General features: G+C 34.9%; 1 protein-coding gene across 1 annotated transcript; it reads right to left on the reverse strand.

Annotated features, from left to right (window-relative positions):
• Nucleotides 1-9,861: 9,861 nt before the first annotated feature.
• Nucleotides 9,862-14,685, reverse strand: LOC132178996 (Nucleic acid-binding, OB-fold-like protein). Its single transcript, XM_059591601.2, has 3 exons — nucleotides 14,578-14,685; nucleotides 13,533-13,766; nucleotides 9,862-10,474 (listed from the first exon to the last, which is right to left on the reverse strand). The coding sequence occupies exons 2-3, from the start codon at nucleotides 13,753-13,755 to the stop codon at nucleotides 10,284-10,286; spliced, it is 414 nt and encodes a 137-aa protein (XP_059447584.1). The 5' UTR covers nucleotides 13,756-13,766; nucleotides 14,578-14,685; the 3' UTR covers nucleotides 9,862-10,283.
• Between the last annotated feature and the right edge of the window lie 708 nt (nucleotides 14,686-15,393).

The following is a 15,393-nucleotide window of genomic DNA, read 5'->3' on the forward strand; positions in this document are numbered from 1 at the left end:
GATGAGATAAATCACACAAAGCATGGCAAAATAACAACAAGAGCTGGCTGCTGCATTCTGTCACTTGTGGTTTGGGTCAAATTCGAGCGTGATTAAAACAATTCCATCTCACATGTTTTGTATTTTTTATCAACTTAAACTAGTGCAACGACTTCCGAGCTAGCGTGCTCGGCCGTTGCTTGTTCCTTGTGCAAGCCTTAATTTTTCAATTAAGATTTGGCTCTCCTAAAGACTAAAGAAATGAATAAAAAAAAGCGGGGGCTTGAGCTATGCAACCCAAACCAACTAAGGGGTAAGATTAAGTTTGAATTATGTTTTTGTAATTTATTTTTTATTTTAATTAAATAATTTACATATGGGTGTTAGTTATTGAACTCGCTATTAAAATTATAATTAAACTATTAAACCATTTAATGACAGCTCAAATTCAATTCAAAAACCATAAATCAGTTATATTGTTTGAAGAGATTGGAATTACTCAAGGTGAAAAATATAGTAGCATTTCATTTATCCTGAAACTAATAACATTGACCCCACCCTTGAAAGTTTTGATAATAATTAATCCCCAAAACAGTTAATGCCACGTGGACAGCGCTAAATTACTTGGTAGAGTCTAAAAGGCTGCAAATTGAGCTCTGACTCTTTTGGTTAAAGGAGTTTGGGAAAATGGGTGGAGCGTCGATGAGTCCAAAGGCGTCCACTGATGGGAGCAGCCAGCAGGATTCTCTTAAAGCCGCGTTTAGCACACGTGGCTCTTTCTCGTTGGCCAGACGTCATTTTTAAAAGAGATTTCCACGCGTTTAGCCGCTAAAGTTTTTGTTTTGTGATTTAGAATCTTTTCGTGATCGCTCTTTCCACCCGGCATTATTACAAAGAGTGACATGGAAACATAATCTCCATCACCGAGGGCTGCGACAAGGCTCGTGAGAATGGCATGTTCTGTAATTCTATGAGGGATTTCTAATTATTTTTCCTTCATGTAGGAACATTATTTCCTGTTCACTTTGGTTGCCTTGTAGTGCCAAAGAATAAGGCCAAACATATGATGTTACTCTACACCGATATAAATCAAGACTAGTGATAAGAGTAGTTTTATATCAATCGAAAGTGCCTATAATGGAGTTTGTCGATGTGAGTTGACGGGAACGATACTAATGCTTAAAAGTCAATATGTATCTAAGAAAATGATTTGAAATAGAAATAAGAAAGAGTTTTGGGTGGAGACGTCAGAGTCTCATTTACTTGGTTTTTTGATTGTCTTTTATAATGATTTGCAATTAATTGCTTACCGCCGGTTATTTTACAATGATGGCCTTCGGAATGGCTAGCTTATCCCACATTCCCTCCTCTTCCCACCGTGGCCAACGCTTGCGATTCAGAGCTCACAAGGCGTTTGAAAAATTGCTTGAACGGCATGAGAATGGCGTGTGGGAGAATCTTGTGCACCAATAATTTGGCAAGCTCGGACAAGTGGGTTAAAGGTATTGCTTAATAATGGTTGTCAAGACACTTCAATGTTTTTAAAACGAGAAATACATTAGCAAAACATTAAAAAACAATTCAAAATGCTAATAACTTTTTAAATGTGAATTCCACTAAAGAAACATTTCTCACGATTATATTACATTAAAACATTTTTTAAATCAATGCCAAAAAGCATTTTTCAAGATCATTATAAACATACTAGTGAGGTATTGCAAATGAAACTTTACATGCGTAAATTAACATAAAAGGCTCAATAACTCATTGCAATCAAAAGAAGTATTAATTTGCATTAAAATATAGCAATAATGCAAGTCAAGGCAAATAAAAACTTGGAGTAAATAAGCCTAAAATTAATTTTAGGTCTATTTTGTTTGAAACTGAGGGGATCTTTAACGTTATTCGAATTTGATATGAAATAAATATAAAATTAATAGATTATAGTTAAAAGTTTTGATGTGTATAATTTTATATTAATATTATAATAAAACCAAAATCCTAGCATATATATACAAATTAGTGAATTACTACCCTAAAACAAATGCATGCACGTGAACTCTAAATGGTTTATAGTCACTGGATTAAAGTGGAACACACACGTGGCAGAACATGTGTACTAGTGGCCAAAAAGGCAGAGAGTTGGCTCAAAAACTTTTATCCGTAGGATTTAGGCCAAATCAGAGTTGACACGATGGCCCCAATACATCGTTATTGAACGTGACATTATTAGTCTGGGTGGGTTGGGATATAAGACGACATTTATTGAGTTACATCACAATTCACGGCCTATATTATTATCCCTTGAATACTTTACGCAAAAAGCTGTCTTTGATCCAAAACAATACACCTTTCTCAAATAAATACAAGAGAACCCGTATAAGACCCATCTGCTCAATTTAGACAATAATTATAAGAGAACTCATATTACACAAATTACTAGCAATTTGAACAACAATTATTGCATGATTCGTTTTCCTCTGAAACGGGTTGGCGTTCACTACAATGCAAAATAAAAAGGACAATTCAAGAAAGAATGTACTATATAGATTGGAGTATAAATCAAGTTCTCCAAATGGGTGGTCAGATTCTACTAGAGTGCACCACAAAACGTAACTTGGGCATGAGGAAAAATAGGTCAGTAGGTTACAATTATTATGCAAGTACGTTATAGCTATGTTCAAGTTCTATGTGCCGAAAGCAATCCCTCAACCAGATATGTATAGGCGTGACACAACTGCATCAATGTGATATGTATGGCCATCAATGCTTTGATGGACAGCAGTACAAATATTAAATACCTTAATACCCATCAAAAATAACTACTTGCCTATGTTTATTGGACACAAATTTTTAGGAAATTTTTTTCCACCCACTCTAATAAATGCTAAAGATCATCTAACATATTTGAATTCCTTAAAAATTAATGTTTTGGTTCCGGTCAATAGAAATGTAATAAATGACTTTATGAATGTCGTAGAAAACATGCATCTCTCTAATATTGCACGACACTTGATATTTATTAGAACTGGTTTATGTCCTTTTCTATTCAACCTTTTATTTTATTTTTAGGGTTTAAGCTTCAACATTGACATGTTAATGCTCTTTCCAAACCTTTGAGGTCTCTAAACGTCTTTCTTCCTCTAAATATTTCTAATTGGATGATCTAACAAAAACAGAATGAAATTGGAGAAGGCAAAATCAAAGACAATTTCGATCTCTCTATCTATTGAATGTTGATGCAGATTTTTCACTCTCAGATTGAGAGATGGGGGCACGCACCTCCAAAAACACAGGGAGAGGCCATCGGAGTGATGTCAGCATGGAGATGGCAGTAAGATATTTTCTCTAAAATAATATCTATGAAGAGCCTTTTTTTTTTTAAAAAAAAAAAGAAAAAGAAAAAGAAAAAGGATATTCTAATATCATATCTTTCATTTAATAACGATCTTAAAAAAAAAAAAAAAAAAAATTCTATAAGGGTAATTTCGTCATGAAATTATCTTTTAAACTATCAATTATGATAATTTATCCTCCAAACTAACAAAACAATGATAATGTACCCTCTCAATGCTAGCAAAATGACGAAATTACTCATCTAAAATTTTTAATAGGACAAAAATAACCTTAAAATTTGAAAAAAAAAATAGTATTTTTGTTTTTATTTTAGTAAGGGTAATTTCGTCATTTTGTCAATTGGGAGCACATTGTCATTGTTTTTATAGTTTGGGGGATAAATTATTATTGTGGTGATAATTCGAGTGGGTTAAGTGGACTTTACCCTAATTAAAAAACATGGTTTTAAACAAGAAATTTTACTTTTTATTCTGCAAATACTTTTTTCAATATTTTGTCCTCCAGCATTGATATCTCACTATGGATGCAGCCTTCATATGGGGGGGGGCGCTACCGTGATAGCTCGTTGTCGGCTAAGAAACCCGTATACTGGTTTTTGGTGGTTTACCTAACTAATTTGTCTGTGTCTTTTCTGCACTCACAATGCTAATTAAATACCATATCTTCACATTTATGCCTTATTTGGTCACGGGGATTATTGAAACAATAGCCTACAACAGCTTATGCCCATTAAATCCTGGGAAGCTTAGATCCATGGTAATTCAATTCCGACAGTAAATATGAGAGAATTTTTATAGACTTATTTTATCTGATCAAATCCTGAATAGTCGGTTCACCGGTTCGAATAGTTATATCTTAGAGAAACTCGCTCACATTTGCTGTCAGAAAGCAATTTGCGCGAATAATTTGGATCGAATCACATGCAACATTGCGTTTTCGTATCATTTATTTATTTTGTTGCAAATGTATTAAAGAAGTTGCCAAACCCTACACAAGAGTTGGTTGAGGTTGAGGCATCAATAAATGCATGATCCTCGTTTATTTCCAATGCAACGTCTATCCTGAGTTTTGGGACACATTTTTTTTGTTGGGCACACAATGGGCAGTGCCAATCTCCATGAATGGACCTTAAACTAAACCCTTTTTTTTTTCCTGATACTAAGATTTGTACGGCTATGATGACACCAACTGCTCTTTTCATGGCCCATCAATTGCCTTCAATTCTGCTGCACATGGAAACACAGGCCAATAAGTGCGGGGAATGGTTACGATCAAGAGATTGAAGACCTATACCATGTGGGGGACTGAGATCCCCCCCTCCAATTACTGTAATTGGAGGGGATCTCATCCCCGCCAGGTGCCATTTGGTTGCAGTTTCCAAGTTTGAAGTTTGACAGCCAGTAGGCCATTATTAAACTGAGTTTTCCTTTACTTCTGCCAAATTTAATTAGCATCATTCACACTAGTTTAGCAATTTCTTACTTTTATTTAAAATAAATAAAAAACGCTAAAAAAGCTCAAATTATGGATCTCAAATGTAAAATATATTTTGTTGCGTTTGTGACCAGTGCACCGCTACATGTAATATGCACTATTCACACATCCATCTTCATTAATATACTATTTCTCTCTCCACATCTCTCTTTACCCAAAAGTTGAAAATAGGATCTTTAAGAAAAATACAATCCTTAGAAAAAAATAAAATAAAGAAATAATATTTAAATGATATAGATAAAAAGAAAAAAAAAAATCTGATATATAGTATCTTTTAAGCCTCATTAATTAAACTAGATAAAGTGGGTTTTAATTAGTCATTCTGCATAAACCAATGTAAATGCTCTTATAGCTTATCTGATAGGAAAATGATGAATTTAATCATTTAATTCAACTTGTTTAAAAAACTTAATCTGCTTGCAATGAAAGGTGCACAATTTCTGTATCTGTGGATCATTTTCAGCAACAAAATTTAAGCTAGATCTTTCAAATTTGGGTATTTCTTCCAATAAAATTGATCAAAATTTCAAATCATAATAGGATAAAGCATCAGTGATTTGGTGAGATCTATCATCTATTGTTTTGGGTAAGTGATCTGCTGGGATATCTCTCAAGAAGAGAAAGATTGCCCTGTTGGTCTCTAATGCTGTTGCAGATAATGTCCATTTTTTTTTTTTTTAACATTTGTTTGCAACCCAATTCTTTTCCTTCTCAAATCTGTTTTAACCCTTCCACATTTTGTCTAAACTACTTCTATATATCTCATTTTTCCAACTCTATCCTATTGACTTTACACGTGTGGGAGTGAATGATTAATATAGTTAGGCTTAAACCCATATGCTTAAACACTTAGATATGATTAAGCGATTTTCTATTATGCTTTTACTTAAAAACGCCCCATTATGTCAATCTCCTTTGCCATATTCCATCTCCCAGGCCCCAAGTACTTGATGAATCACCGAAAAAAAAACCTTATCAATCATATCCATTTACAAACAAAACCCCACCATATAGAATATCGAAAACCTTTCTTATTCGGTTATTCCCAGAGATTATCCAATCTCAACTTTATGTGTGGTGTGGGACACGCGGAAAACATTTTCCCTGATAAAGAAAATGCATAGTGCCTTTCATATTCAGGCTAGCTAGTATTCATTCACCACTGCTTCCAGCTTTTCCCATACATGATCCTGTTTAATTCATTCTCTCTCATTTTCAATGACATTTGAACAACGATCCTGCAGGCAAAAAGTGAAATCGCTATTTTTTAAACCGAAACGAGCGTTTTGAAGTGGCTAAAACCAAGTGGAGCATACAAAAATTAACATATATAATGGATTAGGTGCAGGGCCGATCGAAAACCCACATGCCCCCCCAACCCCCCCATTAGTTAATATCTCTGTCATGATCGATCCCTCATCTCTCCCCCTCTGTATACCAACTCCAATAGGCAATAGAGAAAGAAAGGAGCCCCATTATTTAAAAAGGGAACCAGATTCTTGCGTTCACATTGCCTATAACTTTGATATCTCGCTAGAGAGCAGTCTTATGAATATTGCTTTCTGACTGGTGAATTCTGCTTTCTATTTTCTAGCAATGGACCACATTTCTCTGCCTGCAAACCATGTGTGCCCGTGCCACTCTGCTTAACCCGCAAAATCGGAACCGTTGTTGATTGTTTTATAAAAGCTTTTTCTTCTTATTCTTGTTTTATTTGAATAGTAATAAGAATTGACTTACACATATAAACATGAAAAGAGTTTTGAATTTTTTTAGGGAAAAAAGTAACCAAGACCAAGTTTTGATCTATGAATCCACATGTTATATATATAAAACAAGTTGGCTCTCTCTCTTTTTGTGTGTGTAGAACAGACACTGACACCCATTAATGCACCTACGCATTTCATTCTGATACATCTCCCTGGCCTTCAATTTGGACATGGATCAGTAGACTTTCATTTGGGTTTCTGTTTAATTAGTCATAAATCATATAAAAGTACTCCAGCATATATAAATATATATATAGACTAGTTTTGGAATCTTTTTTAGAGCTGATGATATTAATAAACAAAAGTTAGATATTGGTGATTGTGATTGGCGGTGGAAAATGTGCAATGGGGGGAGTTAACAAGACTATCCATGTTGATACTCTTAAGGAAGGTTCTGAATAATCTAAGAGGTCTCCTCTCCTGTCACACAGAAAAGGATAAAAGTTTTCTTTTTATAAGAAACAACAGTAGTTATATCATTAGGAGGAGAGGAGAGTAGTTCTTGATGCGGATCTCAAAGTGATCTCACATGTACACCCAATATTGATCTCGAGATATGACAACCCATCACAAATTTCGAGGTTCATTAAGTTTATGATTATATTTGGAAAAGATTCTACCAACTACCTACAAGTTGTGCCAACATTGGGTATAATTTTGGAGTTTAATTTTCTGTCAGAGTATCTCAGTTATAATTAAGGTGATGCCTTTTTTTTTTTTTTTTCTTTTCTAACAAAATACTTTGAGAGAGATCTAGAGATCAGAGAGAGAGAGAGATGCTTGCTGCATATATATATATATCATAATTCCTGCATTATTATATGATTAATTACATATATTTAAGCAACATACTAAATAATTTCTCAAACTTGAGTACTCAACACTGCTCAAACATTCGAGCCAGTTCAAAAAGATTGAGTGCTCTTTCTATACGGTTTTCAAGATATGCCCATTGGTGTTACTGTCATCTTATCCTACGTACGGGTGAGTGAACATGAAGTAAAAGTTGGTTTGTAGATGTTTTCTCTGTGCCTTTCCACAGTGCAATTGAACTTTCCAAAAGAAGCTACCTGCAAATGGGATTTTGATAGATGTGGACCAGGAGATGATATCATATCAAATATTGTTATACAACTTATTTCCTTTAATACATTGATAATCTCTCTTCATTATAAAGTAGCTGTTTCCGCATTCAAAAATTAGGGTTTGTTGAAGATCACTTACTCCAGAAATGTGTTGTACCATATGAGCTTAATGCCATCAAGTACAATGCTTGAAAAATCTATGTGCATAATGTACAAAGGCCCACAGCATGCTAATTTCAGCAGTCTAGGAGCTTTTTAACATGTGCAGATCCACCCACGCCAGGCAAAGCCTGAACATAAATATATACACGTACACTCAAATGTATGTTGAAGATCATGGCTACTAAAATAATTCAAAGCACTATCGAGAAATCGATCTTAGCTGCCAAGCACATGATTTATCCATGGAGATCGAGCCACTACAGCAGAACTAGGTAGCTAGCTAGGCTTGAATGACGTAATCATGACAATCAGAGAATGATAAAAAGAAACTTTCCAAGTAACTAAAAATGGAGCAGAGAATAAAGGACATGCCCTATATCCAGTATCGTTAGATTAATTATATGGTTTTCTGTCTGTCTTCTTGACATCATTCTCCTCACCACCCTTTCTAATTCAATATATATTCGTGTGACGTCTCTGAATCGTAATGCCCATGATCGATCACATATTTGTTTCTCTATTTTGCGGGTGCATTATTATTTTTTTTTTTCATTTTATAAGGCATGTGAGTGGTCCTTTCGCTAGTGTTGAGGGAATGATAATGTGTGGAGCTAGAGTCCCACTTGTGTGCAAAGACAAATTAAGAGGGTGGTAGTTAGAAGTAGGGCCAATTGTTCCCATAAACAGTTATACAACACATCCACTTCTTCTAGGCTAAGGCCACTGACCCATGAGAAGCATTGTACTGATGGATAAGCTGTTGTTTCTTCTACGTACTCAGAATTGTTTATTTTGTCGCAAAATGGGTGTATTCAGAACCTCTAATCTGTCACTTCAAAAGTTTATATTATCATAATTAATCAAGCGTTTGATTATCGCATGATACATCTACTTTCAAACTAACTCTTTCTTCTCTTAAGCATTGCAGCCACTTCATACACTTTGTCTCCAACATAATACCTGGATTGAAATTTTCTGCCCGCAGACAATTGAGAGAAGCTCTTAATATAACTTATTTGTTTGAGCAAGCTTTAGACTACTCGAGCACCTGTACGGGCAAATTGACCCTATGGAATGCTTTTCTTATGCAGGGGTGGATCGGGCTGCAATCTAAGCAAGCAATTGCAACCGATCCCAATTGCACAACGCTCTACATCCAACAGGCTAGGGTTACAAACAGGCAACCGGGTGTTGTTCGTATGAGTGAGCATATTTCATACGAAGCATTAGGCGAGCAAACTACCTGTCTACAACAGAATAAATCAATTGGGTTGTTCAACATGGAAAAGTACATAAACAGTTCTACAAGTTCGACCAGGCACTCATGATGGCTATTTTCAGACCAAATATGAGTTAAAACACTTGCAGAAGGGTATGATATTCACCAAACGTTAAACACTCCGCATGGCATTTTTTTAATTTAATCACTGTGAAAAGAAGAGAGGGCTGGCCCATTTCAAATCTTCCTCTTTTTATATTACCACCTCTAAACCTACTATGGCATTACAAATATAGTTGGTCACCAAACCCTTGTGGTCCGAGTGGTATAATTGGAGAACAGAAACCTCATTCTCACCAAACTAATTAGTCCCAACCACTAACTACTGTTTCTCCTTTACTGTTAATAGTGCAGTTGTTTAGAGGTATCATAGATGGATGGAGATGCTCTACAATTCCCTCAACAAATTGTAAAGGACATGTAAAATTGTAGATCCAGAGAGAGGAGGCTGCTCCCTGCCCAAGCAGAAACCAAGTAATGAAACAAGCGGTTTCATCTATTAATTTCAGAGAAAATCCTAACAGAGGCCATAAAATTTTTCAAATTCATCAATTTTCCCCCACACAAAACAACCCAAAAACAGGTGAGCTGTGAGCAGGATCTTGTTCATTCCCATTTCAATTCCCAAACCAAACCAGAAAATTTCGTCGTATCCTCTTCCTACGACCCTTTTTGCCTATCAAGAATAATGAATTTTGCAGTGGACACGCAGATACAACTTCACAGCAAAAGAACGTGAAATAGAAACGTCATGCAGCCAAAAATATTTGAAGGTATACAGAGTATTAGAGACATGGAGCGCATAATATTAATATCAAATGCATAATGTGATGGGCAATAACATATACTCTTCCAAAAAGAAAAAGATAGTAAAGAAACAAATGCAAGATCCAAAAGCCAGTTGCTCCATCTTAATCAAGCTGCAGCCATCGATCGCCATCTGCTTGGAGGTTCAACCGATGGTTCCACCGCATCTGCAGCAAAGGTAGAAACAACTTTGGTAGTACTAGCTTCCAGATTTCTTCTACCTAAACGTGAACTTTAACAAGCATTTGAGAGAATTCGGGTGCGCCATAGAGAACAGTAATTTTCTTTTTTCTGCATTGATTTTATTTTTGGGTCAGGGTGTAATAGGAAAGTAGACACTGTCCCGGAAAGTCACTCTTCCACAACATTCACAAGTTCATATTCAATCAGTGACAGGTTGTTATCCTCCTTCACGGTGAAATCGGCAGGTTCAGTGACTTCAACACGGCCCCACTTGTCCACAGCAAGCCTCATTGATCCTTTGAACATGTCAATTTTAGCATTACGCAGGATCACAGTGCTACCCTCTTTCATCAAGTCCACTAAACAACATCAACAATAAACAGAAACAATTAAAGAAGGGAAATTCAAACAAATGACGGTATTTAGTTAGTGGTTATTCACGAAAAAAAAAAGAAAAAAGAGAGGTTAAACCTTCATGCCTGTCCAAAAGTAATCACAAATTAATATATTCGTAAAATTTAACCAGTTATACGCATACTGACTCTTAACAATAATTACAATTGAATTACATATAAAAAAGAAGAAAAAAAGTTAAATTTCGGTCATTTGCAAATCCCTCCAGTTCAAATAAATTCAACAAAGTTGGATAATTCAAATTTGCTAGAAAAGTGCTCCTTTAAAGCTATACAGTTGACATACATGGGGTAAAGCATTTAAAACTATACAATTGACAGGTTACTGTTTATGTAAAGCAAATGATCAGTTAGATCTTGTTATGATAAATTGATAGTTTGGATCGCAAAGTAGAAGAAATAAAATAAATTGAAATATACCAATCATACAAAACAACAAGACTTACGTGGTTCGGCTTGAAAAGCCTACATCCACAAGCTAAGATGATCAAAAGAAGAAATTCCACTATCATACAATGAAGTACAAAATAGTGGTGAAGAAAAAAACCACGCAAACCCAAAATCGCAATAGACACAAAGCTTCATATTCTCCCAAAAGAGAGCTTTTCAAAAAAGACAATTTTCTCTAACTCTCTTGTGCAATGGCCTGATCCAAAACTAAGAAGCCAAAGAAAAAAAATTATTTGCTTCACGTGAGCCATAGAGTGACTGAAAATTCTCTCTCGTTTCACTTTTTTTTTTTCTTTCTGGCAAAATGCAAGTCCCTTTTTGCAAGAGTGAAAGGTGACTAGGCCTTTAGTGTAGGCTGCCAAAAAAAATCCACTTCAGAGAAGGACTACATATTCGGTTAGGAAAAGGACTTCTACAAGAGTATTTAATGCTTTCTTATCCCATATAGGAAAAAAAAAACTTGTACTTTTCATGTGATTTGGACTTGATAGATTTCAAGTCACATCACAAATCTCCACCGTCACTTGAATTTTATCAAGTCACAACACAAAATCTCCTCATGACTTTTCCTCTTAAACTCACAATATGCAAACATCAGTCATGTCCAAACAATGCTTAAACTTTAGAACAGGAATTGGTTTAGTCAACATATCTACTAAATTTACTGCTGTGGCAATTTTCTTCATTGCAATGTCACCATGTGTCATAACCTTCCAAAAAGAATCAATAATAATTGTATAAATTCACCATGAGTCATGCAAGTGATAGTAACCTTGAGCTTAGGGGAAAGAAATGTATATTTTATAGATGTCTACGGAGTGAAAGGATACATCTTATGGCACTCCGATCCTAACTCACCCAAAATAATAGTAGTAGAGATGTTTTTTTTTTTATGAATTGTTTGGACTTGATTGGTGTTTCATAACAGAATATAAGGAACATATGCCACTCCAATCCTAAATCACCTAAATTTATATTCATAAAGACAATTTTCAGATGGTTCTTCTGTTACTTATTGCCCTATGTGAATGATATACTTATTGCTGCCAAAAGCATGATACAGATTAACAGATTGAAGACTCAACTGAGTAATGAGTTTGTAAAGAAAGATTTGGGCGATGCATGGGGGGGAAAAATTAGGGATGGAGATTCACCAGAATAGGAAGCAGGAAAATTGTCCTTATCACACAAAAAGTACATTGAGAAGGTGTTTCAAGGTTTTGGTATGTCGAATTCCAAACTAGTGTATACTCCACTTGACGCTAATTTTAAACTTTCAGCAGCTTTATCACCGCAGAATGAGGAGTCCGTGCCATGTGTTCCTTATTCTAGTGCAACTAAGAGCATTAAATATGCTAAGATTTGCGCTTGTCCAAACATTTCACATAAAATTAGCATCGTTGATTGCCATATGGCCAATTTTGGAAAGGTTCATAGGCAAGCGGTGAAATGAATACTTTGATATCAACGATGCACTAAAGAAATATAATTGCTAATTAAGAGTGATGCAAAGCCATTATATTGGGGCATTCATTGACAATGAATCACAGCTTACCACATTGCTGGTTGAAAGAATCTCCTAAATGTTTCACAACCTACCCAGATATCCATAATGTTCATATCAGATTGATTGAACAAGTATTCTAATCCTGGCCCCACAAGGTTAAATACTAACCAGTCAATCTAATTACTTGTAGAAACTTCTCAATAGTCTTATCACCTATACTAAAAAGCACCCCATTTCAAAGCAGAGGATCTAGAATGGAAAAGAAAAGGCTCAGTTGGTGCTCCCTTGTTGGTATCATCAAAGATGTACATATAGAATTTAAACAATGGTTTGCAGGACAGAGCTTACACCGTTAAATGCATTTGCATGCAATAGTTCCAATATTAGCACAGTATTCTAACTTTAAAAAGTTCATATTTAGACAGTCCATAACATAAAAACCAGTCTAAAACTGAAGAAGAGGGCCACTCTTTTGATTGCATAAACACACCCACCAAGAGCAACACTTGCATTATTTGAACAGTACTCTAGCCTCTTGAACCAATTGGGAATCAGGTCTATCAATCAAATAACTGCATCAGGCCATCTATAGGAACACCCAGCCACAAGCCAACTTTCCTCTTCACAAAGATGGTTGACTGTTCAATAAAAAAAGTAAAACTTAAAGCTCATTTCTTTTTTTACCAAATGACAGGTTAATCAGCCATGTTAATTACTCCCTAATCTGCCATTCAGATACGTGCCACCAACCTATGTCTATAGTCACCTCTTAAATGCATAATATCAAAATTTTCTAGAAAAAAAAAATGTTCTATGGACAGACAGACATTGATCAATACAGCATGATCTTATAAAACACTTACAAACCATACCAAAGAGATTAGACAAAACACTGTACTCTTCTTTTGTTATGAGTACTCTCTACACTTGATGCATGTTATATAAATCCACTACAGATGTAAAAACCCCTTCAAAAATGAAAACAGCAACAATACACTGCCACAACATAGAAAAATTATAAATAGTCCATAGTTCAAAGATACATACCTTGATCATTTCTAGCTGTAAAAATAATCATTCCTGTCTCATCACCCACCAAGCATTCAGCAATTCGCATTTGGCGTACTTGAGGACCATCGGCACGACCCTTCTGCAATACCATCTTGGTACTGACAACCTTCACTGTGAGAGTATGCCCAGTAGTGCCTGGGCGAAGCTGGTCAACCTTAGTGAACACTGGTTTCCTCAATCCTGGTTTAGATTCTGCCATTTTTGACAAGTCTACAAGAACACACAGCAGTAAATCATTTCGTAAGACAAAAACATAAACTAGAATTGAACACTGTAACAGATAAAGAACCACCCCCCCCCCCCCCCCCCCCGGGGGCAGGGGGAATATTGTAGTTTTTATGGCTTTCTCAATTTTTCTTAACCAGAAAGAAAAGCCCATTATGCTTATTTTGGTTGCTGAGTAGACAAACAAAAGATAAGAGAAAATTAAATATTGGAAGCGCTAGATGATTTCGTCATTTGGAAACCAATCCACCTCAAGTTACGTCTTCCACCAAATTGAGTTGGCCCCTCAGTTTCTCTAAAACAAAAAAAAAAGATCCAACTTCTAATGACTATCTTTCTACCACATCTTCTCATCCACCAAACAAATCATAGATATATTCGTGGGATCAAATGCAGGACTTGCATATAAATTGCATACACACATTCACGGATTCTTCTAAATCTCAAAATTACACCTTTAAAACTCATGCATATTATCAATCACCTTCTATATTCCTCAATCGAACACAAACAAAAAATCCCTAATTTTCCTCCGAAAATTTCAGATTTCGATGGTTGAAGTAACGGATCAAAGAGAAATCAGAGCAAAATACGAACTAAACATCCAACATCGAGACGCCAATTGCTTTTACAGATAAGAAACAAATAAGGAGAAATTAGAATGTTAAATAAGATCTCAAATTGTACTTACCAAAAATAAAAAAATAAATAAAAAGATCTCAAATTCTAGATAACGAAAAGCTTTAGATTTAAAGTGAAGAAGAATGAGATCGAAAAAATAAGGGTTGTGGATCACCTTGCTTCGAAGAGCCCTTTGAGAGAATGTGCGAATTGGAGAGAGGGATCTGAAAATGCGAAGACGCCGTCACAGTCGGCTCTAGAAAAGGTTTGGTATGAATAAAGAATAATGACCCTTAGTCTCAATCACGTGACGACAAATCTTGACCTTACACGTGCTTACTCTCTCTCTCTCTCTCGCTCTCTAAACGCTGTTCGGCTGTTCCCAACTTCGATTTTGGAAAATGCGTTAAAATTGACCACATTTTCATTGAAAGTGTTTTTTTTTTTTTTATCAAAAATGGATTCCTAAATATTTTTTACTAACAGAATTTAAATAACAAAAATTTATTTAATTTCATTTTGAAAAGACATATATGTAATATTGCCAAAATGTTTAAAGAAGGAACAAATTAATAATAAGTAATTTATTTCATTAATCATTTTTTTTTTTAATGTTTTGAAGGTAATTAGAAAGTTAATATAATTATCAAAGCATTGATCTTTACATATTTTGAGCAAATAGAGAAAAGTAAACATAGATAATATAGAAACTTATTCTTCCTTGCTTAATTTCCATCTTGTATTACATTATTTGAGTAATATCAATGTATTCTTAAATAAGTTATTGTTAGAGCATTCACGTTGATTTATGTATATTTTTATGCAAAATAGTTATTCAGAAACCACTTTATTTAGTTTAGCTAATGAGTTTTAAAAGACACCATACATCCAATTATCTATTTTTTTATCTATATCATTTAATTTTTTTTTTCCCTAAAGATCTAATTTTTTTTTTCTTATTGTATTTTTCCTAAATATCTTATTTTTCAAC

The sequence above is a fragment of the Corylus avellana genome, chromosome 4 (genome assembly GCF_965113065.1).
Source record: "Corylus avellana chromosome 4, dhCorAvel1.hap1.2, whole genome shotgun sequence".
Lineage (NCBI taxonomy): Eukaryota > Viridiplantae > Streptophyta > Magnoliopsida > Fagales > Betulaceae > Corylus > Corylus avellana.

Excerpts from the sequence above, each read along its gene's own strand:
- LOC132178996 (XM_059591601.2), bottom strand. The coding sequence starts at position 13,755 with ATGGCAGAATCTAAACCAGGATTGAGGAAACCAGTGTTCACTAAGGTT. Across the intron at positions 10,475-13,532 it reads TACAGCTAGAAATGATCAAG|TGGACTTGATGAAAGAGGGT; the intron begins GTATGTATCTTT and ends GATGTTGTTTAG.